This window comes from Cyrtonyx montezumae, unplaced genomic scaffold, assembly GCF_038088225.1.
Source record: "Cyrtonyx montezumae isolate F1298 unplaced genomic scaffold, pur_monq_1.0 scaffold_8, whole genome shotgun sequence".
Classification (NCBI taxonomy): Eukaryota; Metazoa; Chordata; class Aves; order Galliformes; family Odontophoridae; genus Cyrtonyx; species Cyrtonyx montezumae.
This window is the reverse complement of record NW_027072089.1, coordinates 112,484,842-112,511,961: the sequence shown is the minus strand read 5'-3', so window position 1 is coordinate 112,511,961 and position 27,120 is coordinate 112,484,842. Positions and strand designations below refer to the sequence as shown.

Sequence of the window (27,120 nt, the reverse complement as noted above, 5' to 3'; positions counted from 1 at the left end):
TGGAGAACATGCAGTTTGTGGTCTGTACTTTCATGCTAACACACAACATTTGTGTCACACATCTGTCAACTAAAACCTGCTTACAACTTAACTCTGTAATGCAATTTTTCCTGCTCCACTGTCTGCCATAATAGCAACAGTACTGTGCATGCAGGTAACTGACAAACAACTGGAAAACTGCTGAAGTTAACTACTAGACAGATTGTGAGAGCAGTAAATAAGACTTCCAGCAGACAGAATCTCTTTCCTACTTGCCTTTTTAGAAGGTGTAAAAGCCACAGCTAAAGAACAGTAAAAAACCACAGCAGCTCCCCTGGTTTCAGCTGTCACTAACAACCTTTGATGAAGGATGCTTACAGCTCCTGGGAAGAAGTGAGGGTGCACTGTGGCCTTTTGCAAGTATGATTTATTAACATCCAACTAAATTGGTTACAGAGACAAAAATGTAAATGAAACTGCGCATCAAGGTGCTCCAACGGCATCACAAATTTTTGCATTAAGTGAAGCAGAAATCAGGAACGATGCTGAATACAGAAAATTTTCTCAAAAATCTGAAAGCTGGTGGTCATTCTAACATAGAAGATACCTTTCTTCGTCCCCAAATCACTCACTCCCTATCAAAACATACAACAAAGTCAGTATTTAGCAGCATTGCATATGTAATACCTCATACATGTGGCATGCTTTTCCAGTACTGGAACAAGTAAAACACTCAACTTAAATACAGTTCTTAGGAATACCAAATGTTCTCACCACCACCCCAAAGATGCAGAGGTGAAAGAGCTCAACATTTCTAGTGGATAGAGATCTCCAAAACTTCCCCCTAAGTTTTAATACAGTTTAGTTTTATACAGCAGTAATACCAAATTGACAAGTTGTATATATATATATATCTATATATATAAAATCACTTAAAATATTTTTGAACATACAGCAGCTATTTACGTGAGAAATTTCTCTTATTGCTTTCAGAAACTACAGCAAGGACAGCATCTAAGAACAGAGCAGCACAATACTGTGTTTGGTGATAAGTTACAGCACTTTCTAAGTTTCGATAGATAAGCCAGATAAGATTTGCAAGTCCTTAACAACTCCAGCTGCTGGACTAAGTTGCACTCACCAGTAGCTAGAAAATAGAAAGGATGAGTCTATTTATAGTAAGCAAAATCCATGAATGAAAACATACCTAATCTAAAGAGCCTTCCATTTTAGCATCACTCCTTTGAATAGCACCATCTGGCTCCAGCTCGTGCAAGGTGTACTCAGTTATGTGGAGAAGCTGGATTTCACCCTTCACTGTTTCACAGGCATGGTAGTCCAGGTTTTGTATTCCTCTTCAGCATGTCCTCACTTCCTATGAGTTACGTTCAAAATCTGAACAAAATAAGATATGCTGAAAATTTTCAGCTCTGCAAAGCTGATCATCCAGAGATAATAGAACAATTTACTCAAAAGCAGGTGCAAGAACATTAACTAGGAGTACGCTGAGCAGATGTAGCTGCACCCTTACCAGGCTGCGGTCTGACTCCAGAGTGCCAGCGTGAAGAAAATCCTGTTCACAGTCAAGGAAAAAGTACAGAAATAGGCCACAGCATTTATGGAAAGAAAAAAAAAGTATGTTTTGTCATTTAAAAGCTCATCAGAATGGAACATTCTACTACTTTTCAGGATTTTCTTTTTAATAAAGAGAAAATGGGACACTGAATAAGGACTTTTAGATGTGAGGGGGCCTAAAAGCAGTGTAAACAGCTGAGGGAAATAGAAGGCAGAGAGTTTATTTCTTTTATTGAAGAACAGCACTGAACCTTTCCCCAGCCCCAAAGCTGACCATGGTTGTATGTTCCTTTGTGTTCCTTTCTGTCCAGTGACCTCATCTCAACAGCCTGAAACTCTTGCAGGGACACTTAAAACAGTAAACTGCCAAATAATAAAGTGATCCTGTTTGCAACCACCACCTCCTCCAGGGGCCACGAAACCTGCTTCAGATCTTTCAAAGAAGCAGCAATAAGTTACACATAAATGTTGATTTTCCAAGCTCTGCATGAAGAACTTAAGTGCTTGACTAGATCTGTCTTTCAAAAGCAACCCCAAAATAGATCAGTGTTGGCAAATTAACAGAGATTAAAGATTAGGAAAGGAATGCAGTGATGAATGGCACACTCTACTTCCATTCAGTTTGTGTAGCACTTTGTACTACCATGAGTAATGTGCTAAACAAGGTACACTGTTGTTTTGTAACACCCAACTTTGCACCAAAATCTAAGTGTCAAGCTTGTAAATCTGGAAGTACAGCTGTGGGTTTACGTCTCTGTGAACACTATTTCCCTGGAATCGTTTCTTTCTCTGCTGTGCAATTTGAACCTTGATGTAAATTTGTACTAAGCTTTTTGCTCTGTGAAGGGGTGCACAGAGCTACATGAGGTGTGCTCAAACAGTCCCCCAAAGTTATCTGAAGCAATGCTTACGAAGTCATCAAATAAGAGTGCTAAAAGAGGAGGCAATGGTCATCAGGAAATTTTAAGATTGATGCATTGAGTGAAACAGTTTAGGAATCACTGCTGTGCATGAAAGAAAACAGTCAGTCACTTAATACTTTATTTCTACCACTCAGGGTAGAAATGTGGGGATGAAGTCCCTAAATGTCAGTTACTAAAAACAACAGATCTTCTAGTGCACTGCAGAAAGAGAATGGAAGTAATGCACTCTAAAACATCTGAAGATTTTCTTTTTTGTGAGGATAAAAAAAATAAAATCATATTTCACCAAGAATAACTATGGAGTATATTAAATTTTGTGAATGATTAATATATTTTTATACAGAAATACACAGAAATAACATCAAGACAATTTCTTTCCATTTCTTAATATACAATTGACAGAAGCTTAGCAATTAAACCCAACTCTTTCATACAAACACAGCAGGGACAACTGTACTGCAGTTGAAAACATGGGTCAGAGGATCATTCAACACTGGTTACACCAGATTGCCAGATGTGTACCACAGATTTACAGAAGGAGCTCCTAATGGTGCAAAAATTTTGCATTATAGAGAAAAAAAAAATCCTAACATAAACTTGGGCATTATTTTACTGAAGAAAATAGTGAAATTGTGATGTCTGTCTTCTTTCTATGGGCATTTTGCTAAAGGAAACAATTTTCTGTAAGGCACTTCCCAGCTCACTGCTCCTTGTCTTTAACTAAGTGACTTTTAGACATTTCAGACTGTATGATACAGGAAAACAATGCCACTTGGATTTCTCAAAAATCATGACTCCAACACTCAAAATGAGATTGGTTTGGTTTAACACCCACAGACTTTAATGCATTACAGTTCTTCAAATTTGCCTTTTTGCCCCTAATCCCTTCATTTTGACCACTGTTAACTATGAACTTGTATGACAAAGTATGGGGAAATCCACTCCGTACATAGAAAATGTAAAACCTGCAATCAGATCAGGCTGTAATCACAACAGCTGCCAAATGCAACGAGTGAGTTCAATGCATCTGCCACAAATGTCACTCCTTTCCTTAAAAGCGTTTCTCCCCTCCTTTCTCCTACCCTCCTTTGTTGTTAAATGTGTGTAATTATTAGTTATAGATGGTAATTGCCAACAACAAGGATAATTACAAATATCCACTCATTTCTGCGTCAAGTTTTGATAATACAAGAACAAAACAGGAAGGATTTGAGTCATGAAAAGATCTTCATTTTCCTTGAAAAGCCAAACAGTGCCCAAAGGTTAAGATCTCCTTATGACTGAAAGCCTGGATTTTGTTTTCATGCTGACTTGAACCATGCCTTGTTGCAAACTGCTAGAGTGCTAGCTGAGTCTTTAAAGACACATTAAGAAATTATACTAACACTTTTGGTAATAAATTACAGAAATGACAGTGAGCCCAGAGTTCCTGGGCAAAGTGAGTAATAGTGAAAAAACATTCATCTGCCTGTGACACAGTGACACCTCAAGGTAACAGAAAAGAACATTTAAATATACATCTAAACTGATATCACACATTTGGTTTAAAATGGAAGTTTTCATAGTATTTCATTCATGTGACATGTCTTATATGGATCAATTTTAATGGCTTTTCTTTAGAACAAAGCAGCACGCAGTAAACTGTAAGCTTCTCTAAGCTGCTCGTCCTTCTAACATGCATCATCCAGGTGTTCCAGTCATAAGTCACATAAACAATGTTTATCATAGACAGGGTTTATTTTTTTGAAGTGGTAAGTAGGAAGAGAGAGTGGTGGTGGACATAGATCTAAACCTGAAATCCGTGTTGATGCCAGAGAGTCACAGACACACAGAACAGACGTGACGAATCACGAGTCAGGCTTGAACTGCAGACAGGTAGGAATGCAAATGATTCTGTCAACAAACATAGCATTGTGATTTCATGGAAGAGAAGATACTGCCCATCACTATAATTTTCATTCAGAGAGACTTCTGCTACATTTGTTTCCTGCTATATTTTGATCAACGATTTAGTGCTTTCGCAAACCTATCCAAATGTATAAAATTACAGGAAAGAGATGCAACTCTCTTGATCTCAATGATTTAGTGCAAGACACTTGAATGTTTATCTGAATATAACAAACAAACAGAGGAAGATCAAAGATTCCATACATTTCCCCATAAGGCAGATGGTCATTTTTTAAATATAAGATCTTAAATATGTCGTTTATTTCTTAAGAGGTAGAAAATATCAAAATACTAAGAAAAAATTTCTAGCTTAAAACAATCAGTTTGCTTACTTTGTAAAAAGTCTTACTGTTGCAGTTCTTAGGTTAATAAAAACAAATGAAGCTATGGAAGCACAGGATTTCGTGCTCTGTATACATATTACTTCCTGCAAAAAGAGAGAGCTGCTTCATCTAGACAGTGCTCAATCATTATTTACAAAAGATCTCCTCGTGCCCTGTTGGCAGCTAGAAATCTGAAGATTCTCAGTGGAAGATTTTGGCGATTCCTGAATTTCTAGCACTACTTTTAGCCAGGTACAGCTTACGTTTCTGACTTGATCCACTGATGTAACTGCAGAACTCCCCCTTCCAATACCGCTAGTAAGAAAGCTAATAGAAAGAAAAGCTTATTTAAATCTTTTTCCACAAGCAGCAAAAGATTGCACTCAGATTTCAGCATCGACTGAAAACCTGTTTTAGCAATTTAGACCGGTCCTTAGACAGCTGAATTACTCACTGAACTGTGGAAGCCTACTTACAGTTTGAGTCACTAAGGCTTAACACTCATTGCTCAGCACAGCTAGGAGATGCTGATGCTACTGTCTTCAATGCAACTCAATAAGGCATAAGTTAACTCTTAGCTGATATTATCACACATTGGAAAAGTAGTGTAAAAGCTCCTCTTTTCCCTCTACTTGTTAACATTCAGTGCTATTTATTAAATATTTTATAAAAAGAACTGTGGTATTTGTACATTCAAACAATCATTGAAACAGAGTAGAGAAAACAAATTATCAGATTCTAAATTAAGCACAATTCTGGAAATATGCACACTTGCACACATACACACTCCCCACACATATATTATATGTGTGTATAAATATTTGTATACACTTTTCAGTCAGATCCAGGAATACAGCATGGAATATCTTCACTTGGCTCCTCTTTCACCAGAGGACAGGATTGTCCAGTTTGGAAAAACCTGGTTCTTTTCTAAGGTCCATGTAGGTTCCATTGCTCACCCAGGAGTCATCTTTGGATTTCCTATCAAAGATTAAACAGTTCTTTTTTAAATGTAAAGCTTATCTTTTCTACGTATTTGCTGTGCGATGTAATGTAGCATTCACATTGTACAGATACCTAATCCAGCCCATAAACCAGGTGAAATGAAGCTCAGTACAGCATTCAAACGAGGCAGTACAGCTTGATGAACTAAATTGGTATGTTTTGGTCTTGGGGAAATACAAAACACTCTTGTTTCACTGTCCCATGTCAGTGCTTAGCACTAAAAGTACACTCCAGGTTTACTTCATGGTCTCAAATGCCATCAGGCAGCTTTGCATAAGCTTCTAGAAGAATGTATGTGCCTTTTTAAAACCTGAACAGTCATTGTCTCTGTCCAGACTGAGATGGAATCTGGAAGTTTCCTTTTTCCTCTCCAAAGATGGCTCACCGCAGTTATTGCATAAGGAGAGAGAGACACAGCTCTCAGCCAAGAAGCAAGGCTCACTGTTCTATGTACTGTAACCCTGAAGGTACTTGTCTCTTTAACACAGTGTGCAACATTTTTGACAAAACAACTATCTTTTAATTAAATCTGAATTTGTGATTTACTGAACGGAAAAATCAATACTGAGAAGCAAAATGCATAATTCATATCTACTCTAATATTTGCTCACATTTTTGCTACATAGTAGTAATATATATATATATTATTCTGTTATTTAAACATATAGCACAAATCTCAGCTTTCAGATCCTCATTATAAGGATTCAAATCCTCACCCTCATTTACAATCCTCACTGTGAATATACAATAACATAGTAATAGACCTTACTTCTCTTCTGTCTGTTTAACCTTCTGGAAGGAAAGTGTACTTCCTTTTCATTAGCTCACCAGCTCTTCTGACAGGCAGAGGTCTAAGCCATTTTACTTTTGCATCTATTTTAAATATTTCTGCGTTTCTCCAAGTCTTACTCCTTATAAGTACTGTCTATCTAGAAAAATAATTAGTATCCCAGATCTGTTAATTATGATACATTTGCCCATACAGCATTCACCTTGGGTCTAACTCTTTCTTTGCACCCTGAACAGAGAAGCTGGAGGGCATAAGGTCATGTTGTCACTAGCATTCATTCTAGTCTTTCAACAGCTGAAATCCTGTGTTATTTAATTTACAACAGGAAGAAACAAAATGACTTCTAAGTCACAATTCTCTAGCTCCAAACACTGCTGCACAAAGAATTCAGACCCACTGAATTCAGCAGAAGTTCAGCACAGCTAATTAAGCTATAACCACCTACACTTTGCCTTGCTTGAAAGAATCAAATGTGCTACATTCACTCCTCAGGCAAAGCCAGACTGAGACCAAATACCATTTATCTTTGTGGCAAAAAAATAAAAAATCAGGGATGTGGTAATAAAGAAGTGTATCATGTATTACTTAACTATGTCTGGAGTGCTCTACATTGTTTAAGCATAAAAATCAAGAACAGAGGAGAAACCTGGAAAAAACAGGAGCCTTCCTTATGGTAGATTAGCCCCATATCTATAGTAAACATTTCAGTAAATGACTGTATATACTAATTACTATATAATACCTGAAAAACCTAGGCTGATGCTCTAGGTTGTTTTCTTCCAGCACCTTCCGTCGCTCTCTCTGTAGCTGCTCAATTCTCTGTTTTTGCATTTCAGCTGCTTCAATATTCCCTTCTTCGAGAAACCTGTAGTCCCAGCAGTGTTAAAAGACACAATTGGTGCTTCAGTCCATTATTTTTGCTTGGTCCTCTACAACTCCAGAAAACTGTTTTTCTCTAGAAAACTCTGTCTTTACAGAAGAGTTTGGTGTTTGAAAGATTACAGTCAATAACTGCATTACCAAACAGCACTTACAGAAAGGTAACTCACAACAAGCTCAAAGTAATCTTTGTATTAGATTCTTTTCCCTGAAAATTAGCAATGGTAGAGATTTCACCACAGAAAGAAGTTTCAAGGGTCTCAGTTTTCAACTCTTCAAACACAGTATGCTCAACAAAGAGTCCTGGAAAAGTTTTAACATCTTTGTAAAGACAGTTATCTAGAAACCAGAGCATCCAAAACCAGTTCCAGAAAACAGTGGCCAATAAAGACCATCTCTTGATAGGTGATTCTGTTTCAGATGCAGAATTAATGTAGAAATGGGAACATTTTGCAGGTACCCAAACAAAGTAGCCTGAGCTTAGGGCTAAAGTGAATGAACAAATTAAAAACTATTTGAGGAAGATACTTAAGAAGGAAAACTTCTTACCTCTGGTCTGGTCTAAAGCGTGTGTCAGTGGATGGGAGTAATGACCTAGTCTGCAAGTCCAGTTCATTTAATTCCAATGCAAACTGAGTAAATCCATACCACTGCTCATAATCTTTAGGCATTGGATCTACAGGAGAAAAGAGAACATTAAGAATTCCAATTAAGTGTTACTATCCTTAGAAGGACAGCACCAAACTCCCCTCAGTCTGAATCATGGCCTCAGTTTAGGGGGAATAAGTTGAATCAAGGCCTAACAGTGATGAAACACATTCTACAATCATAGTGGTTTTTCAAACTTCAGTAGACAAAAACATATAAGGTTTGGAAGAACTTCAGATATGGTTCTCATTACAGAACTGAGCTATGTGTTCTATCCTCCAATTTTGACTATACATGAAAACCACCACAGTTCTCATCACACACAGGGATTTTTGTTTGTTGTGTTGTTTCTTTATTTGCTTTTAGAGTCCTCAATACTTTTTTTGTAGGCAAATATGAAAAGGAGGGAGAATGAGGAAAATAGGGGAAGCCATGCAATTAAGTTCCCAATATAATTTTAATGATTTAATTTTTTCTGGTCTAAATTTTAAATGCTTGAAAAAATTCTAGTATTCTTTGCAGGAATAACAAGAAGTTGAGGTAGATTAAAACAGACCAATAGATATTCTCAAGCAGATTCTAAGTTCTGTGCATTAGCCATTCTGGTCACTAACTTGCTCTCCATATGCAATTTGAAGATGAAGTTGTCCCACAGTATAAACTCTCATGCCATTTCCCAAACAGTCGATGCACAACATTGCCAGTTTTATCCATGACACTGCCTTCAATCTCATGTGCATTTGGATTCCAATACTTTGCCTAGAATCAAAAGAGACAGTGGGAAAAAGGTGCATAAGTGATCGAGTAATACTGCCATGCCGTAGGGTATTTTTTCTGAATTGAAAACTGTGCATTTAGGTGTGCATTACATTATCATACAGAAGGAACTGCTGCTGGTACTATTAATCAGCCTACTAAAATGGGCTGCTGAGAATTCTATCTGTTCTGCCTTTGTTGGGGCAGCACTAGGTGAAGCACAGCTGACATAAAACTTATAGTCTCTCCATCTCCAAACATCTACTACAACTCTGCAAGTACATTACAGTACTCTGAATAAAATGCCTAAAAAGATTGCTCTAATGCTTCTTAGAAAGCATAAAGTATTAAAAAAAAAAAGAAAACAACAAGCAAGGAAAGGAAAATGATAACACTCACTTTCCTTCTGCTGTTGAGTGCACCATGGTGCACAAGTATGCAGAAGTACTTACAGGCAGACCATGCAGCCATGCAGATATAACCTATGAAAAGCAGAGCCTTGCTCCAGCAATTGGATACAGAAAACTCAGGTTAAGGTAAGTTTATTACAATGCTGAGTATTTCTCAGGTTAGAAATGTTGGCATTATTTTGGGCTTTCAATTAATTTTTCTTTTCCAGAAGAAGTCATCTACTGCCAAAAGTTTATTTTAATTTCAGTTAGGAGGGCATTTCTTAGGTAGTTATGTATCAATACTAAAGCAAAAGCTTTGAACAGCACAATCCCTCAGGCTCCTCCAAGCACATGCCCAGGGCCAGAAAAGTGCACTGTTTGAAACACCCCATGTAAGCACTGTTTCCACAGCTGCTGGATGAATGCAGCCATAACACATATCAGTGAGTTAGTAGGAGGTGTGGTAAAGCTCTGTCAGTAGACACCTTGTATCTACCTCTCTTGTCAAACACAGACTAGGTTTATGATGATATTTCTTCCTTCTCCTCCCTCTTATTCTTTTATTTATTTATTTTTCTGCATTACAACTAGAATCACCTGAGAAGGCTGCTGCTTTTCTTTCTTGCCTGGCTCTACCTAGTGAGCTGCACTTCATTTATAGTTCACGTTTCTCCAAGAATCACGGGTAATTACAGAACTATATGAAAACACAGCATGTAAACAGTTCTACACAGCTTGTAAACAGTTCTTTCAGCAGACAGCATCCATCCCCTGCTGCATCTGCTGGACAGTACACTGCCAAAACTGCTGCTGTTACTGAAAGTCACCTTTATGAAAGTCAATTTGCAGTAACAAGTGTCGTCATTAAGATTTTTGATGATGATCTCTCCATAGTGTTCAATCCATCTTTGTCCACTTAAGATGTTATGGATGCAAGATGTCACCTTGTTCCATGCGAAATGGTCTCTAAAACTGTAACAAAATACATATAGAAGAAGTTTTTTGCCATATTTAAGCTAGATTATAAACTTGTGGAAAAAATATAAGGAGAACTCAGAAGAAAAAAAAAGATCAAAAAACAACTCTCAATTTTAAAATAAAGCCTTAATACTCTCGAACACCTTCTTATTATTAACAAAGCCTATGACAACAATTCAGATATTTTTTTTCCATAGGGATACCAACAGACACATGGAAACTACACATGAATCAGAAGTTTTTCCAGTTCACCAGCCCACCGTGGGCACTAATCCGTGGGCTACTCTACCTCTGAACTTTCACTCACGTTCTAAAGACCTCAGACTGCACAGCTTAGTCTAATTACTATGAACAAAATAACACAGTATTTTTTCTACACACTGGCTTTTGGATACTTCATTGAGTTGTTTTTTCTTCTGTATTAAATATGGTAGAACAATTAAATTTGTAGACTCTCTTTGGAAAACAAATTTAATTAGAACACTACTTAACTTTTAGATCTGTGTTTCTGTTACCGTGCTGGATATAGGGCAGTTTTGAGGTGATTCTATTTGTTGATCTATAGTGGACTCTTCAACAAGCCAGTGAGGGCAGACTGCAGATTTTTTACTTTTAAAAATCAAACTAAACTGTAGTAGTTGTGAATGTTTACTTCCTTGGATAACAAACACCAGATATGCTACTGGCTCTTTTTGGAGAATATACAGTATTCTCCAAAATGTAAATGGTTGAATAGCAACGTGTGATTGCAGCACTTACGCTGGAAGAGTTACATGTGTTGTACCAACTGGAACTATTTCCATGGACTTTCCCCAGAATTTGTTTTTCCATCTTACATCTGAAAAAGAATGAGGGACAAAAAGTAAAAACTAAAAGGCAGGTTTAGTCATCGGCATGGGTGAATCAGTCTACATCTAGATTCTGCTTTAAGAAACACAAAATAATGAAGTGCAACATAATAAGGAGTGTTCAAAATAATGCTAACCTTCAAACAGTTACGTATTTATTCACAATATCACTGGCTATTTAAATAGAAAAGCACCAGAGTTTAAAGAGTCATCTCTTAAAAACTTTTTCAAAAGAAGGGAATTTAAATAAGCTATAGGCAGTGTACATTTATCTGTAATTCAGTTGCTAGTGAATGAATGCAGACATTTCAAAAACCAGACAGAAAATTCCAAATACAAAAATATAACAACTAACAACATCCACAGGGCAGAAAATCGGGTAGAGATTTAGTCTGACTTCCCTTGGGAGTTTAATTGGCCTTTAAAGATCTGGTCTGAATCAGAAGAACTGTCCAAGTCTCATGTCATTTCCTCCAAAAAAAGAAGATGATGATATATCTCAATGAAAGTTTATAAAAATATCTTGAGGAGGCTGTTAAATTTCAAAGTGAAATAAACATGGACAGAGAAGCATAGTGTAGGGGTATGGAGTTAAAGTAGGCTAGAAAATCAGACTAACTTTCACAGTGACTTCAGAGCTTGGAAGATAGTATCCTTGCAGTAGTAGACATTAGGATCTCCAATTCCATTCACTGATTCATTTTCAAATGAAGGAAATCATCATCTCTACTCTTGAAAAGATGCTAAGATAAAAGGAAAACCAAACTAATACTTCCTATGCAATTCTCCTTTGCAAACAGGTCCTACAAAAGCAGTGTTGGTTTCTGAAGAAATGGAAAACAGTTTCTGAAATAACTGTCCCTCTAAGAATCCAGTCTTCTGGCTTCCTGTAAGTGATCCAGAGATCTCCTGATGCAACTAAGGTCATTCAGTACCTGGTGGGATGACAGCGCTGTTCTAGCAGTGTGGCTGAGAGCTGTCTCCTTTCAGCAGATGAGACAACATGGTAAGTGGACAGATGTTTGCACAGAAGGAACTTACCTTGTTGACAAGCTACCTCTATGATTAACTAAATGTTAATCTTTCAACATAAGCTAATATAGCCCTGTAACAAGAAGCTACAGCATTTACAGACTACATTTACTTTAGAAAAAATCATTGTCTAGATCTCCTACAAGCTCAGCTAGACACATTTAAAAACAAATCAAAAACCAAACCAAAACAAGCACTGCTGCACCCTGAGTGAGTCTTCTGGGATTACATGGACCTGATCTCAGACTCTCCCTGAGATTCTCAGTTGTCTTCACAGAACAACTTCGTTTGCTAAGCTCATGATACAATAGTTAAGTGACATTAACTTCCCAAGATCTGTGAAAGAAATATATCTTCAATTTTTAAGATGGGTTGCTATCTAGTCTTGTATACGAAGTACTCAGCACATGGATACATTTTTGGTCACCTTTTTGGCTAAGAGCAGAAGCATTCTTGCCCTGTATGTGTTTACAAAGCACAGAGTTACATTGAATAATCAGACTTATGACAAAGTTGCAATTTCTGTTCAATACAATTCCACCCGTAATAGCTCTAATCAAGTCAGCAGAGTCGATCATAACAGAATTAAAGGCTATAATATGCTACATAGTGAATTGACAAAAGTCTGGGCAAAGGATTTTAACTGAGTTAAAAAGCACAGTTATGTTCTGTGTCTACTCCAAAAATACTGGATCGTTCAGGTACTGCAACTGGCTGATATCTTCACCAGACTTGTGCAGCAAACAAAGCTCCAACACACCATTTTTTTGAAAGACAACATTAATAGTCAAATAGCATGAAATCTTATGCACTGTAGTAACACTAAAACAGACAGACATTGGTGAATGTGCTGTCCCTGCTGTTATGCATATTTCTGGAAATTATTTTCAGAACAGAACTGCAAGATCTGTCATGGCTCAGGACCCAACACATAGTTTTCAAGTTCTGTTCTAAGTAGTCTTTATTAATATACTGTACAACTCTTCTCTAGTAAACAAACCTCTCACCCAATCAACCAACCAACCCAAGAAAATTATTTAACAGATTTTGAATAAACGCAGATAATTGTACAAGCAAAGAATCATCATCAGTATTATAAAACACTTGTACATTTTTGTAATGGCAGAAGATACAATTAAAAAACGTACCAGTAACCCTAGGATTTGTTAAAGCCATTCTATTATGATTTAAGCAGAGAAATTCACCTTTTCCCTATTTTTGGATATTTCATGTCAAACATACAGTGAATTTATTCCAAAGGCTGTGAAAATAAATGATAGGCGGAATATTTACCTTGCCAGAAAGCAAAATTCACAGATTCAGCATGGCATGCAGAAATAGGTGGATGGTGACTGACCTAAAGCAAGACATGAAAGAAGGGGAAAAAAAAACAAACATAAAAATGATAACACTTGAAGAGTCATTTTGTTTTGTTCTCCCCCTTTTTTCCTCTTTATTTTTCGATCACATATTCGTATATTTCATTCAGTTACAATTTGAACATTTAATTTCCTTTCGCAGTAGTTTCCATAAGGGGGAGCCAGTGAGATTTGTAACGCACTGAGACCTAAGGCTTGAAAGAAAAGGTAAGCACTATTTAAATGCCTGTAAGTTCGTTTGTTGAAAAAAACAAAAAACTAACTATAGATTTTGTACACTGTCTCTAACGTAATAATTACACTTCATCTGAAGGCCTCATTCATATATTAACAGAAGATGCACTTTAAGCAGACAGCAAAAAGGTAAAATTACCAATCAAACAAAAACCAAAAGGCCAAATACTTCTGTACAGTAGATCCTTACTAAACCCTGACTGTGGGGAGGGGCCAACAATCAACATCACAGAAGGGGACCAATAGTGAAGAAATAAAACCATGAAATTCCATCTGGTAACTTCTAAGACTGCACTAGTGACACATCCAATTTTTCTTGTGTGAAGCTCTAACCACACATACTGCATTTTATCAGCTTTGGGTAATAAAAGAACACATGACAAGGCAAGGACTGAAACAACAAAGCAAGCATTTTAAGTAAATAAATAAACATGCTATGCATACTGTTCAAAGAGAATAGTAAATCATAAAGTGACTGCACAAAGCAAAAGCTCTCTACATTCACCCTTCTGGGTGAACAAGATGAAAACCTGACTAGGACCAACACCTTGATGCGTAATGCCTACTGTTCTTTTGACAAAGACACCTTTATTTTCAAGTCAAGTTGCTAATTCCAACTATGAAATTCATTCTTTAATCACCCCCGTGACTCAAATGCAGTTTCACTTTCTTCTTTGTTTCTAATTTTGTGAATTTGTTATTTTGTGCAGTTCTCCCTGAGCAACCTCTACATGGTTAAAAAGAAATTAAGTAGTACTAATTACTCTCAGCTATGTCCTAAGCCACTGAGAGCAACACTCTCTCTCACATACTGTGCCCAGATTATCCCCAGATGTCACTATAATTCCTAGGTTAAACTTGGCTCTCACTTAAACTGTGATAATTCCAGAGTAAGGTCATAGAGCTAAGTAGAGTTATTCTGAACACATCCTAATAATAGAACAGATCTCTATAATTTCACACATTCTGCTTATCTACTCCACAGGTTACATGGTACCTGCATTAACAAGTTACCTAGAGTAAGCATCAAAATGCTTGCACAAACAAACAATATATAAGAGCTCCTGATGCAAAACATTTAATGCTTGCAAGTTGCATGAAATTTCTTGCTTGCTATACCACCCTCCCTTCCTAATATTCCACAACTTCATAGTATAGTAAAACTTTACCACTTATGTCCTTTACTGCACATATTAGAACAATAGTTATTAACAACACTCATTTTTAGAATCTCCTTTACAAAAAGTAGCCTCTGTACTGATTTTTCTAAGATTAAGGAGAAAATCTTCTCTTTTAATTCAAACTTATGTTAAACAAAGTACCAAACTTCATAATCTGCTTTGCTACTGTGATTTTATGTTCACTGCTCTGAAAACTAACTCTTACAAATAAACACAGTAAAGATTCAGACACAGTGCTTGCTTTGACTGTTATGCTTTTTTCTCTTGCTTTTACTAGTGTTCGTGATACTTCCTAAACTAAAGAAAGATCACGTAGCACTACCTTTTGTCCTTTGTAGAACATAACGTACAAAGTGCATCAAAAACACTTTTCATTTACTAATGGAAGTCTCCTACAAGGCTTTTACTGATCGTATTTCTAGGTTGTGCAGCCTTGCCTGCTACACTTCTGTAATTTTTGTTGTTGTAATGTCTAGACAGAATAAGACAGCTTTCAATCCTTCTTACATTCTGATAGGAACCAGATTCCTTAAATTTTACCTCATTTTGACTTTTGTCTCAAGATCAGCAATTTCACTAACTGGACTGGTTCAAATATCATATTTTTTTTACCCACACTTAATAATCATACTACAGGGAGATTATTTTCAGCAACACTCAGACCTTGATGTGTTGTATACGCCCTTCAGCTACTAAGCCGTGGTACCAGATTTGACAGGCTTAGCCCACAAAGTATTTGGACCAGGAGGATACTCATGGTGCCATAGAAAATACTGATGGTCGATCAATTCACGTGAATGAAATCTTTGCTATAAAAAAGATGATTTGTTATGAAAATTTTAAATAATTGCACACAACAGAACATGACAAGTACATAAAGCCTGTTGCAGTAGCGATCAGATTTCAGCATGAGGAAATGTACTCTACTTAAACAAGTTACCTAGTTACTGGAGAAACAGCCTGCCAGCCTTTGTTTCTAACTGTCTGCATTTGGTTGTCGTGCTCCATCCCAGTGTTGGCTGCCTTTCCTCAAAAAACAAAGCAATTTCCTTCATTTATAATTCTGTAAATTATCAAATCCCTTGAGTTTTGCTGGGCTAGGGTTACCCAAAGTAATTTTGTGTTTTGCATTCGCTCCGGGGGGATACCAGCCATGCATTCAGAATTAAGTAGTCTACCAAACAGCAAACATTAGTGTTGCAGCATACAGTACCTGTTCTGCAAAGAACTGGAAACCCTTATCTTCACGAATACATTCATAGGTTTCTCCAAGAACAGGATTAAATGGCTTACTTCCAGCTCGGTAATAACTGGATGCATATGCAGATACTGCAAATGCAGCTATATATACCTGGGAATAACACAGAGAATTCTGATTACCACAATCACGCACAATTTTTTGCTAGAGATTCTGATTTAACAGATGATTAAAAAATAAAATAAAGAAGGCCTCATATGGACATCAGATATTTATTTTTTCCATTATTTGCAGTCCGTCAATGTGTGTGTCTCCTCCTCAGAGTTAAACATTAGCTCGCACGTTATAGAACTTTTCAGTTTTCAATGAATCATCCAAGAGTCCAGTGATGGCATTTATAGGATCAAACATTGCAAATTGATTCAACTGAAAAAAGTGTCTCTGAAAACAGCTTGAAACAACTCAGCATTTTGGAACACACACAGTTGAAAGCAGTGAACTTAAAAAACACTGATAAAGTTTGTATTATAATTGGCTTTTATAATTATGGTTCGTTATTCTATGGATCAACTCCCTGCCCTTTTTTTAAACATGGGACATGAAATACTGTAAGAGCTTTCACAAAACAGTCTATGTTCAACACAATTTGTACCATTTTTCTTTCTTTTCATTTCCTTTTCCCCATCTTGTGACAGAGTAGATGCTTTCCTTTCACAAATTCAGAAACTGAGTTAAAGAACTATTCTGAAGTGAAATGCTACAATTACTATGCAAAAGCTAATGATAATTTCACCTCAAGAGTTTTTCAGAGGCAAAGAATACTTCATTCTGACTCAATTTCCAGATGCTTAGGTGCAGGATGGAGTGAAAAGACTTATTTTCATTCCCATGCAAAAAAACTACTGTTCATTTTCTTTTAACACACATTCTTAACAAAAACAAGAAAGTGTTCTGCACCTAAGAATAAATTAATGACCACACCCTCTGTAGCAGAAATGTTAAGTCAAAGCTCAAACCAGTGACTGAGCACCTGATGGGAAGACAGGGCCAACTGAGGGAAGCTCAGGTGCAAGCAATGCACCTGAGTGACCAGAAGGGCTGGAGCCAGGATCCACCCCTTCCCAGATCTCATTTAAGGGCTGGCAGTGGAAGCAAGTGTATCTTTTTGGAGGTCCCTGTGTACCTGAGGCATTCTGAAGGTAAGCAATTTCTTTCCTTTATTTCTGTGATCATGATTATTGTATGTGAGCAAACCCTCACTGCATCCTAGGACTTTGCTTTTCTACTATTGTTGTTGTGCTTTCTATTGCATTTTATATTCTATCCTGAGAGCAGGTGTTAAATTATGATCCTTGTAGAGTGTGTCAAGAGGGAGCAAGTGTCTTTTCAGGCAGTATTTATAACATAGTTATTTACCTTCATTAATAGCCTCATTTTAAAGTAAGAAATATTGATCAGAAGACTTAACTTAGTGTAAGGTACAATCCATAAATCCTATTTAAGAGAACATCGGGAGCTTTACAATCCTTTATTTATAGGCATATGCATTAAGTAGTTCCAGTGAAACTGGAAGGGAACAACTGAAATACTTTTTTTCTTCTGCTTCTTGTTATTTGTCAAATTTTGAAATCAGGACTCCACGTTAGTGGAAGATGACATCAATACAGTAACCAACATATATTATAAATATTGTTTAGTATTGAGTTCCTGACTATTTTGGAGCATCCTTGAAACTGAAAAAAAAAAATCAGCTGATGAAACAAATGGAGCTGACTTAGTTTTGTGTTAACTATCACAGTGGTGTACAGCTAGAAGACCCACTGTCTTCTATGAAAAACTGTTTCCAGGTTAGGCTACTTTACATTATGAGGACACATTGCACTGTAATTTTCACCTTCATGAGAGAAGCAAAGTAGCTCAATCCTCTTTGCCCCAAGTTTTTAATTAAAAAAAAAAAATAAAGAGTGGAAGGAAGGAGGGGAAAGTGCAAACCAGACTTCAACTAGTTCAGCTAGTACTTGTTCAATCTTGTGTAGGACAAGGTGCTTTAGAAGATACACTTCCTGACAAGGTGAAAGAAATTAGGCAGAGGAATAAAAATTAGTGGGTATAGAAACAAACAGATATGTTAGAAGAGTCTGCCTCTCCTAGCTGGAAAGAAAGAAAAATAAAAGAGAACACCTTCATTTATCTGACAGACTGATCTCACATTGTATACTCTTCTGGTTATACTGAATGTTATTAAGTACTTGAAATAAAGTGTTTACCATCCGTTCAAATGGGTTAGGTGTATGAGCTGCTTTATCTAGTAGTTCACTGTATTCCAGCTCCTCACAGAGACGCTGAAGGGTGTTAAGTGGCTCATTTAATTCCACAGGCATGGCCACTTTAGAGAGATCTTTTCCTATGTTATTTCTCAGGATATTCCATAGGCTGATGTTACTAGTATTAGGACAAGGAGCTGGTAAACAAGTTCTCCGTTTAGATTGGCATCCAATTCTACTTTCAGAAATACAATCTGAAAAGGAATTTGAGAACAAGTTAATACATTGCCTACTTACTGTTGAATACCCTTTACAAATATACACTAAATATAGCCTTTTTTTTCTGTCAAAACTGTCTTTCTCTGTCACATTTCATTCAAATATTTCACTTGTGGCTTGAAGATTACCCCCTACAAAGGGGTGAAGAATAAACATGATTTTAATATCTAAGTTAACTGAAGCAAAATGCAGATCAGAAAGCAGCACGAAAAATTACCTCTTTTCCTTAAAAAGGTTAAAAGAGAGACTCAGGCTTTCCACTGCATTTGAAAGAGTAAATATTATTGCTATCTTATTTGTAGCAGAGATAGATTCCTATCTGTTTAAGTGACATAAAACCTCCCTCCCTGACAGAGCTTCAATTAAGCTGCCACTTCTCAGAAGACAAGGAATAAATTACAGATCCATGCACCAAAAGAGTGCATATCTATCTTTTTCTACTTTTTTTTTGAATACTGCTTCCAAGGATCTTTAGTGTAGCACAGATTTACATGAAGGCTTTTCTACAGTGCTTGTTATAGCACTGAGCATTTAAAAAATTTTAAACCATGTTGGTTTTTAGATGCACCCGTATATTGGTGGAGAAATGAACTGCTTAACAGATAGGAAAAATTGAAGCAATTGTGGAGCTCTGGGTTTGCTAAAGATCCAAAAAACTGATTCAAATAACCAGAAGAACACTGAGGTGATGAGTGTTATGTTGCCAAGGCAATCAGAACAGGATAAATAGTATGAAGTGTGCAATGAAATTATTTGAATCAGAATCAAAATAGAGCTATGAGTTTTTACAACAGGTTTGTTACTTAGTTATACATCCACTCAATTCAGAGAGGAATACAGTTACTGCTATGTGAACATATTCTACATGTCCTTAGCAGCACCTAGGAAGCTCCTGCCCTACAGTCAATTGTAATTCGTAGATCTTTGGGTATACCCCCCAGACCACAAACCCCCGCCCTCATCAGGCTTTTCTCAGGCAGCTTTGTCTTAGAAGGGCAGCATACCTTTCTAGTAGTGTACATACCAAAAGCATTACTGCCCTTACATACATATTTGAAAGTGTCACAGAATTGCTCAGGTTGGAAAAGACCTTCAAGATCATAAAATCCAACCACAACCTAATATACTACCCTAACAACCCACTGCTAAATTGTGTCCCTGTGTGCTGCATCCATCATTTCCTCTCTTGTTCCATTAATATAAACATGAAACCATCAGTGCTTCTAACAGTGATAAAACACAGATGACCACAAAATCAACTTCTCTATAACTGCTGTGTCAGAGGGATTAGATTTCTCTTTACTACACTGTAGTTTGCCCACTTATCATGAGAAGAAAATGTCCCTGGTTTGTAAGAGCTGTGATAAACAGCCACAATACTGAGGGAGACTAAGAAACCTGACCTTCTCCTAGAATCAGTGACTTTTCAAGTCAGAGTGGACTATTGCCATCATCTGATTTTCTACATTCAGAAGACTTCATTAAATTACACAATTTGTATAATTCAGGAGAAGCTCATGTGGAGCATGGTGGACTGACCAAATCACAGAAATAGCAGGTGTCAGCAGCACCTCTGTGTTCTTCTGATACAGCAGTTTCAGTGGTCATCTTAGCTACAAGATGAACACAGCCACATTGATACAGTTTTATAGCCTCCAGATTATGAGGCAAAAACAACAATCACATATTTCAAAAAGATCTTAATTTTTAAACAGTTACAGACTACATCTCCAAATATTTTGAACTACCCAAATTTTAAAGGGATCCATTGGTCCTTGGAGATTATCAGGAAATGCTTGCAAGTAAGAAACCACTGGTCTTCATTACTGAAGGCAAAACAGAGTGAGAAGAACATTGTGATTAGCTGAAGTGCTTGGAAAGCACAAAGCCAATTAGTTTATGACCAATTCTCCTCCCTCACTTTTTATTCTCTCTAATTAGCAAGACTGTTAAATAAGTGTATGCAGTAACAAGCAACATAATTAAAACAGGCAGAGAAGAAATGTGTACGGTCATGCATGAGGTCTGATAGCAAATAATAACTCTCATGTTCTTTTAAACAACAAAATCTGCTAAAAATCACAAAACTTCGGATGTGGTTGTTACATTGAAATTACTTTCTGGAGAAAAACAAAACAAAAAAGCAACCAAAAGCAGCAAGCCTTGTTAGTTTGAAAAATTTCGTGGCTAAGAAAGGATCTGAAAAGGAGCTGAAGTTGAGAGGCCCTGGCCCTTTTAACCAGATTAACTAGAACGTGCTGCTCAAAAGCAATCTAAGGTGATGGGGGGGGGGGGGGGGGTGAACAACAAGCTGTATGCATCAGAAAATCTGTAATATAAAATGTTTTCTATTGAAACAAGAAAGAATACCCTAAACAAGAAACACTTCCCAAAATGTGATACCATAAAACACTGAACTTACCTAAAGTTTGTCTTTCATTCTCTATGTCATTGCTTAGGTTATCTTCTGAGACATTATCACTGATATCACTTACGTAGGAGTCATCATCTGACACCTATGTGCAGTATGGGGAAATAGAACATTTCACTCACTAACACATACATTAAAATAACTTCATGTGCACATAAATTGTTATTTTCTGTTGCAATTAATAGTTTTGTACATCTGAACTTTTAAAGCTGTGTTTCAGTATTGGAGAAAAGTATTAAATGGGCCTAAGAACTAAAAATTACTTTTATCACTGATGGTAATCATTCCCATTCAATTTTTATTTTAGTGAAAATGTGCTTATTATCTTGGCCTCAGAGCTTCACCACATCAAACATCAAGAATTTAATAGCTCACATCTCTGAGAACCCATAAGTTTTGGTAAGCATAGTCTCAGCCCCTAGGTACTGACAGGGCAGATAGACTTTTCTACAATACAATTTCCTTAGCTCCTGTATGATGACCCAAGGCAGATGATATATGCAGTGTCTGCATATTAGCTACCTGTTTGCCATTCTCCTCAATGTTCATGACATCTCCTTAATAGTTTCTACATTCAACTGTGAAGAGATAATACAAGCATAGTATTCATTTGTTTTTTTTTGTCAAATAATCTGATGTGTAATTAGCACACTGAAAGACCGCATATTGACTAGCAGATAATGAACTAGATGAGAATAGAGTCAACCTTAATGTTCAGACCTCATTTTCTGAAGAGCTAGCAGACAGTAGGAATTCCTGTGCATCGAAAAATTCTGTAAGGGAGTCAGCAATAGACAGTCTGCTTTCATTGGAGATCTGGTGAACCAGACCTCTGTTTTCTTCTCTTGAATTTTCCTGTTTAAAAGAAATACAAAATTTTGAGGGGAAAAGTACTACAAATATCTTTAATGCATGCAAATCAAGCCCTATAAGTTAAAGGGTTGTAAAACTTGGGAGAAGATTGCACATGCTTCTTTTCCAGTTCAGTGAAAGGTAGCATGTTCTGGGGAGGGTATTAAAACCAAAGGAAAACAGACTAAAAAGAAAAAATTATGATTCAGTAGATCAGTTTATACTGTTCCATGTAACATTTCGGCCCCCCTCCCACCCCAGGAAAAAAAAGTAAAAATGCATTGATACTTGAGTGGTTCAGCCAGATATATGCAAGCATATTGCTAAAAAAAGCCCTATGAAAATGGAAATTTGAACTTTTCTTTCCTGCTACGTACTGGATCCTTGTTCTTTCCTGATCATAATGAGTGCATCAGTCTTTTCCTTTCCCAGGAAGACCTGGTCAAGCAGTAGCACAGAAAATTCAGAGGGGTGAAGATGTTTGCTACACAATAGCAATGCTCTCCTAGATCTCTGTCCACTAGGCTGTCTTCCATGCTCTGTTCTAGAAGGCTTCATATTCACACCCAAGAACTGTGATAACCAAAATCGGCATGTTATCAAAGCCACATCAGTGACATTGCTTTTGCTGCTGCATTCCTGTTTGAGTGTTGTACACATCTCATTATCCCCACCTGTGGAAACCAAAGGTTTTCTCTATAAGTTGCTGGCATAAGCAGAGTTACCAAATGTAGTCTAGCAAAGGTGAGACTACCAGTGAGTACTGGTAGTTCCCCCGTAACTCCATCACTACTAAGGAATGGGGCTGACTGGTCCAGATTAGCATGTCAGCTGCTCTAAAGCTTCTTTCCACATGTTCTTAACTTGATAATCAGGAATGCCCTTGCTATCATAATTTTGCAGGAATTGCAAAATGAAAAGAATTTTACAAGTTTTACTTTCAGAACTCAGTGAATAATCTGGTAAGTCTGTAATCAAACTGACAAATCTGAGACTTCTCTGCTGGTTGGTACAGCATAGACTTATTCATTGTGTGCTGATAATGGTGACAGTAAAAAACTGAACTGTTGTCATACAAAAGATGTTTTAATTTTTTTAAAATTCTATAATCTAAATGAAGCTGCAAGAAGTAATCTCAAAATTGACTCTTCTGTGGGAAGGCAGCTACATTGGCCTGCAAAAAAAGCTTCCTATGTGCATGAGCAGTGCTACTGGGATTGTTTCCAACTCTATTTTGAATCTCAGAAGCAAAATAAGCAGAAGAGGGATCATAAAAGAACAGTTGGTTTTTTAAATATAATCACATGAGTGATTCACTTTGGAACATGAAGACAATTGCAGCATGATAAACTGCTCCATAAACTGCTCAAAATATAAACTAAACCTTTAGTTTTTCAAGCCTTTGCATAAAATAGTTAATGCTGCTTCAATTTCCAGAGGTCTATCATAGCACCTGGTACATCAGCGAGAGCCAAGCCTTGTGCAGTGACCTCACAGCAATGCTACTGTATTGCAGTCCTCAGACAAATCTAAGATGAAAATTTTCCATTGTAGTATTTGCATCCATAAGTTCCATTCCAAACCATGCCAGAGGGGATTCAACAAAATCCCTAAAGGACGTTTTGAAAGTTAATATTTTCATGTGTACATGCAGTGCATACAGCGTGTTTGAGAAATAACTTAGTGTCTTTATGAAGTCTTCCACTAAACAGGAAAATTACTCTTGAAATTAAAAATGAAATGTACTCATTCATTAATGCCTCTCTATAGCAGTGCTATTCAAAAATCTTATGGGATTAAGAGTGAAAGGCACTGGAATAATTTCCCTTAAAAAAGTTGATTATTACTAAAATCAGTTCTGCTAAAGCAGAACTTAAATAGAAAATGAACAGACTGAATGACTAAACTGCTTTTAAAAATGAAAGGAAATAGTGTTGGGGGTTTTATATAACATACTACATCCATTCAAGTTCTAATGAAGGATTTATTATACAAGCACAGAAGTTTTCAAATCAGTTAGTACTTAGGAAAATCCATCAGAAATAACTTAGTTCTTGCTTCACTTACTAGAGTCTTAAGCATCTAGGTCCTATGATCTATAAATACACCACATTCATGTGCATTTTGAAGTGAGCCAAAAAACTGTCAGTACCTTAGTGGATCTCAAAGTGGCTAACTGGATGTACAGAAAACTCCCTGGCTTCAAACACACAAAACTAAATGGCTGAACATCCCATATCTCATTTCTTTCATTGAGAGTTTAATAATGGCTCTAAACCTTAAATCAGCTACGCTGGTAATCAGTGTTTTGGGCTAACAGTATTTAGACAGGCGTGAAAGTTAACAGGGGAATGCAAGGGGGGAGAAATGTTGGCAGCAAGGTGACAAGACAGCTTTGTTCATGCTGAATGGGAAGGGGGCAGGAGGTGAGGGAGAATACCAGGAGCCAATGGCAAAAGCAATGGTGGTGTGCTCAGGAAAACTGCTCACAAGGAATATCTTTGAAATGAAATATAACACAATGCATCACCAGAAATGATTCATAATCACAAAAGCAGACTCATTTTGCTAACACAATACGCTGTAGGGAAGACATGAAGAACAGGACAAGATGTAACACCATCTAGATGTAGGAGCTGGAGGAAAAGATATTGCTGAAAGAGGAAATCCATACCCACCTTCACCAAATCTGGACTTGATTTTGCATTAGATGCTGAATCAAGGATCATAGATTCGGCATGTATTCTGCGTAACCGGTCTTTTAGATCTGTGTTTTGTGCTATTGCCTGGAATATTTAACAAAAATATTGGGGATATAAAGTTCTCTCAACTAATTTGAACAGTGGTTTCATTGTGTAAAAAGAGAGGGAAGGAATATTTAAAATGCAGTATTAAACACATAATTGGTTACTGGTTCAACAAATTATTTGTGGTTCAAATAATGGTTCAAATCTTGTATCCTGTCTCTAAAGGTAAAATTCTTTTACCTTTTCCCTCACACTAAAAAAAAGTGGACAACAAAAGCTAGGGATGTCAGTTTCAAGTTGCTAGGTTGTGCAAGGTGATACAATATTTTATGCATAAATTTCATTCTTTGTCTTTTTTTTCAGCCCCTTTCTCTCACCTCTACTTCATGTCTCTAAATGTTTTCACTCTTGCCACAGCTGAAAATGACTTTTTTTCATAAAACTGATATACTATTCCCTTAGCCTTCCACTAACAGAAATAAGATTTTATTCCAGACTGATTAGTAAGACAAAGCTATCTTCTGTTTTTGTTGCTGTACCCCAACTGAAGTGGTGCTGCTGAATAAGGCAAGAACAGAAAATACAGTATGAACAAATATGAGACACCCCTTTACATGACATTGTTTTCCCAGAGACAATTCCAGAAATGGCAGAGGGCAAGTTTCACTGGATATAATGAGGCCCTAGGGGAGAAAGACATCTCCAAGCCATACAGAAAAGCTATGAACAAATAACATAATTAAAAACAGAACGAGCAACAACAACAAAAAACCCTTAGCTCTGTTTTTTGCTAGGAAAAAAATGCTATTTGTGTTTCCTACAGTTGTACTATATTTATAATATTGCACTGAAATACTATTTTATATTCTATTGCATATAATCATGCATAGCATAATAAGCATTGTTTTAAATTCTGTTTAAAAAAAAGCCTAAAAATAAGCCTCTACAGATATTGATAGTGATACAGCTATTTCTTTGTTCCACTTCAAATTCCAAATTGGGATGCTCTTGTGAACAAAAAGGAACCCAATTCTCCACAGTGTTACAAGTACACATAGCATTGTAAGACCAACTTCACTTATGGTAAGACACTTTTTTTTTACAACATGCTCTATAAAGACTGCTAGCACGCTTCCAGCCACAGCTGTCAGCTAGTCACACTGCAATACCTCTTCTGAGATGAGGTGGGTTTCCCTTCCAACTCTTGTTGGAACCACTGAAGGTGTAGAAGTTTTAGGAGCAAGTTCATTTCTTGAGGATTAGCCCGAGCCAGGAGTTTGACTAGACTTCAATTTGCTGGTGTGTTTAGATGCCCCTGTATATGAGCTTGCTTATTGCCTGAAACTAGGGATTTTTTTGTTACAGTGTATTTTTTCAGATGTTTCCCTGCTTCTTTGATTGCCTATAATTCCTGGATGTCCACTTAACCTGTGAAAGGCATGCTTGGGGGGACAGCTCCTGTCAACCATGAAATCACAGAATGGTTTGGGTTGGGAGTGATCTTGAAGACTATATGGTTTCAACTGCTTTGTCATGGGAACCTTTCATTAGATCAGGCTGCCCAACCTTCCCACCTCCAGTGATGAGGGCACCCACAGCCTTCCCAGGCAACCTGTTCCAGAGCCACACCATCCTCATAGTAGATTTCTCCTACATATCTGACCTAAAATCTACCTTTTTTTCCTTTTAAAACCATTATTCTTTTTATAGTACCACACACCCTGGTAAAGAGTCTCTCATCCTTCTTGTGGTCCCCTCCTAAGTAGCAGAAAGCTGCAATAAGGTCTCCCCATAGACATAACCCCAGCTCTATCAGCCTCTCTTCATAGTAGAGATGTTCTAGCCCCAGCCCTCTGATCATTGGTAAGGATTTAATATCTGAAGATTGATCTAACCACATGGGTAATCAGATATGGTTTTATGCTTATTTATGGGAGTAATTTTTTTGTCTTGTCTTCTTTGAGAGAACCAAGAAAGCACAGTTAAGTTTCTACTGCACCAATTGGAGCTATGAAGGCTACTCTGTTTATATCAACACCTTCTGCTTTAAAAACTGATAAAGGGGTCTCTTCTACCTAACCATATTTCTCCTTTCAGTACAGAAAGACAGCAGTGTGAAGAAGAATCTTCTTGCAAGATACATCTAAAACATTCCACCACAGAATATGGATGGTTTGATGTAGAGCTGAAGGAAAGAGATAACTTTGGTTAGGAATCTGAGAAATAATTCCAGTGCTTGTTCATCCTGCAAAGTCTCAGAAATCTGTGTGAATCCTTAGGTTGTTAGACATGTTCAGGAACATGAGATGTGTTCTTAACTGTCTGGTCTCAGCTGTCTATTGAGGTAAAAATGGGAATGAGGAAAAGATTTTTCCTGCAATATTCTAGTCACAGGATTTGTTCCACATGTGCCAATATCTTCTATAGTAGGCTGCTTTAAGCTGTATTCTAAATAAAGTATATTTTAGAATATTTCCTCT

General features: G+C 37.0%; 1 protein-coding gene across 2 annotated transcripts in view; it reads right to left on the bottom strand.

Annotated features, from left to right (window-relative positions):
- Positions 1-4,195: 4,195 nt before the first annotated feature.
- Positions 4,196-27,120, bottom strand: part of OSBPL3 (oxysterol binding protein like 3) — a 68,124-nt gene continuing 45,199 nt past the window's right edge. For both annotated transcript variants that reach the window (XM_065752906.1, XM_065752907.1), the window contains 12 exons: positions 24,572-24,679; positions 21,762-21,896; positions 21,033-21,126; positions 18,335-18,585; positions 16,083-16,220; positions 13,369-13,432; positions 10,955-11,033; positions 10,045-10,189; positions 8,684-8,828; positions 7,971-8,097; positions 7,285-7,407; positions 4,196-5,728 (listed from right to left, as the gene is read on the bottom strand). In XM_065752906.1, coding sequence (XP_065608978.1) covers positions 5,632-5,728; positions 7,285-7,407; positions 7,971-8,097; positions 8,684-8,828; positions 10,045-10,189; positions 10,955-11,033; positions 13,369-13,432; positions 16,083-16,220; positions 18,335-18,585; positions 21,033-21,126; positions 21,762-21,896; positions 24,572-24,679 — 1,506 coding nt within the window. In that variant the 3' untranslated portion in view covers positions 4,196-5,631. The remainder of the gene's footprint in view (positions 5,729-7,284; positions 7,408-7,970; positions 8,098-8,683; positions 8,829-10,044; positions 10,190-10,954; positions 11,034-13,368; positions 13,433-16,082; positions 16,221-18,334; positions 18,586-21,032; positions 21,127-21,761; positions 21,897-24,571; positions 24,680-27,120) is intronic.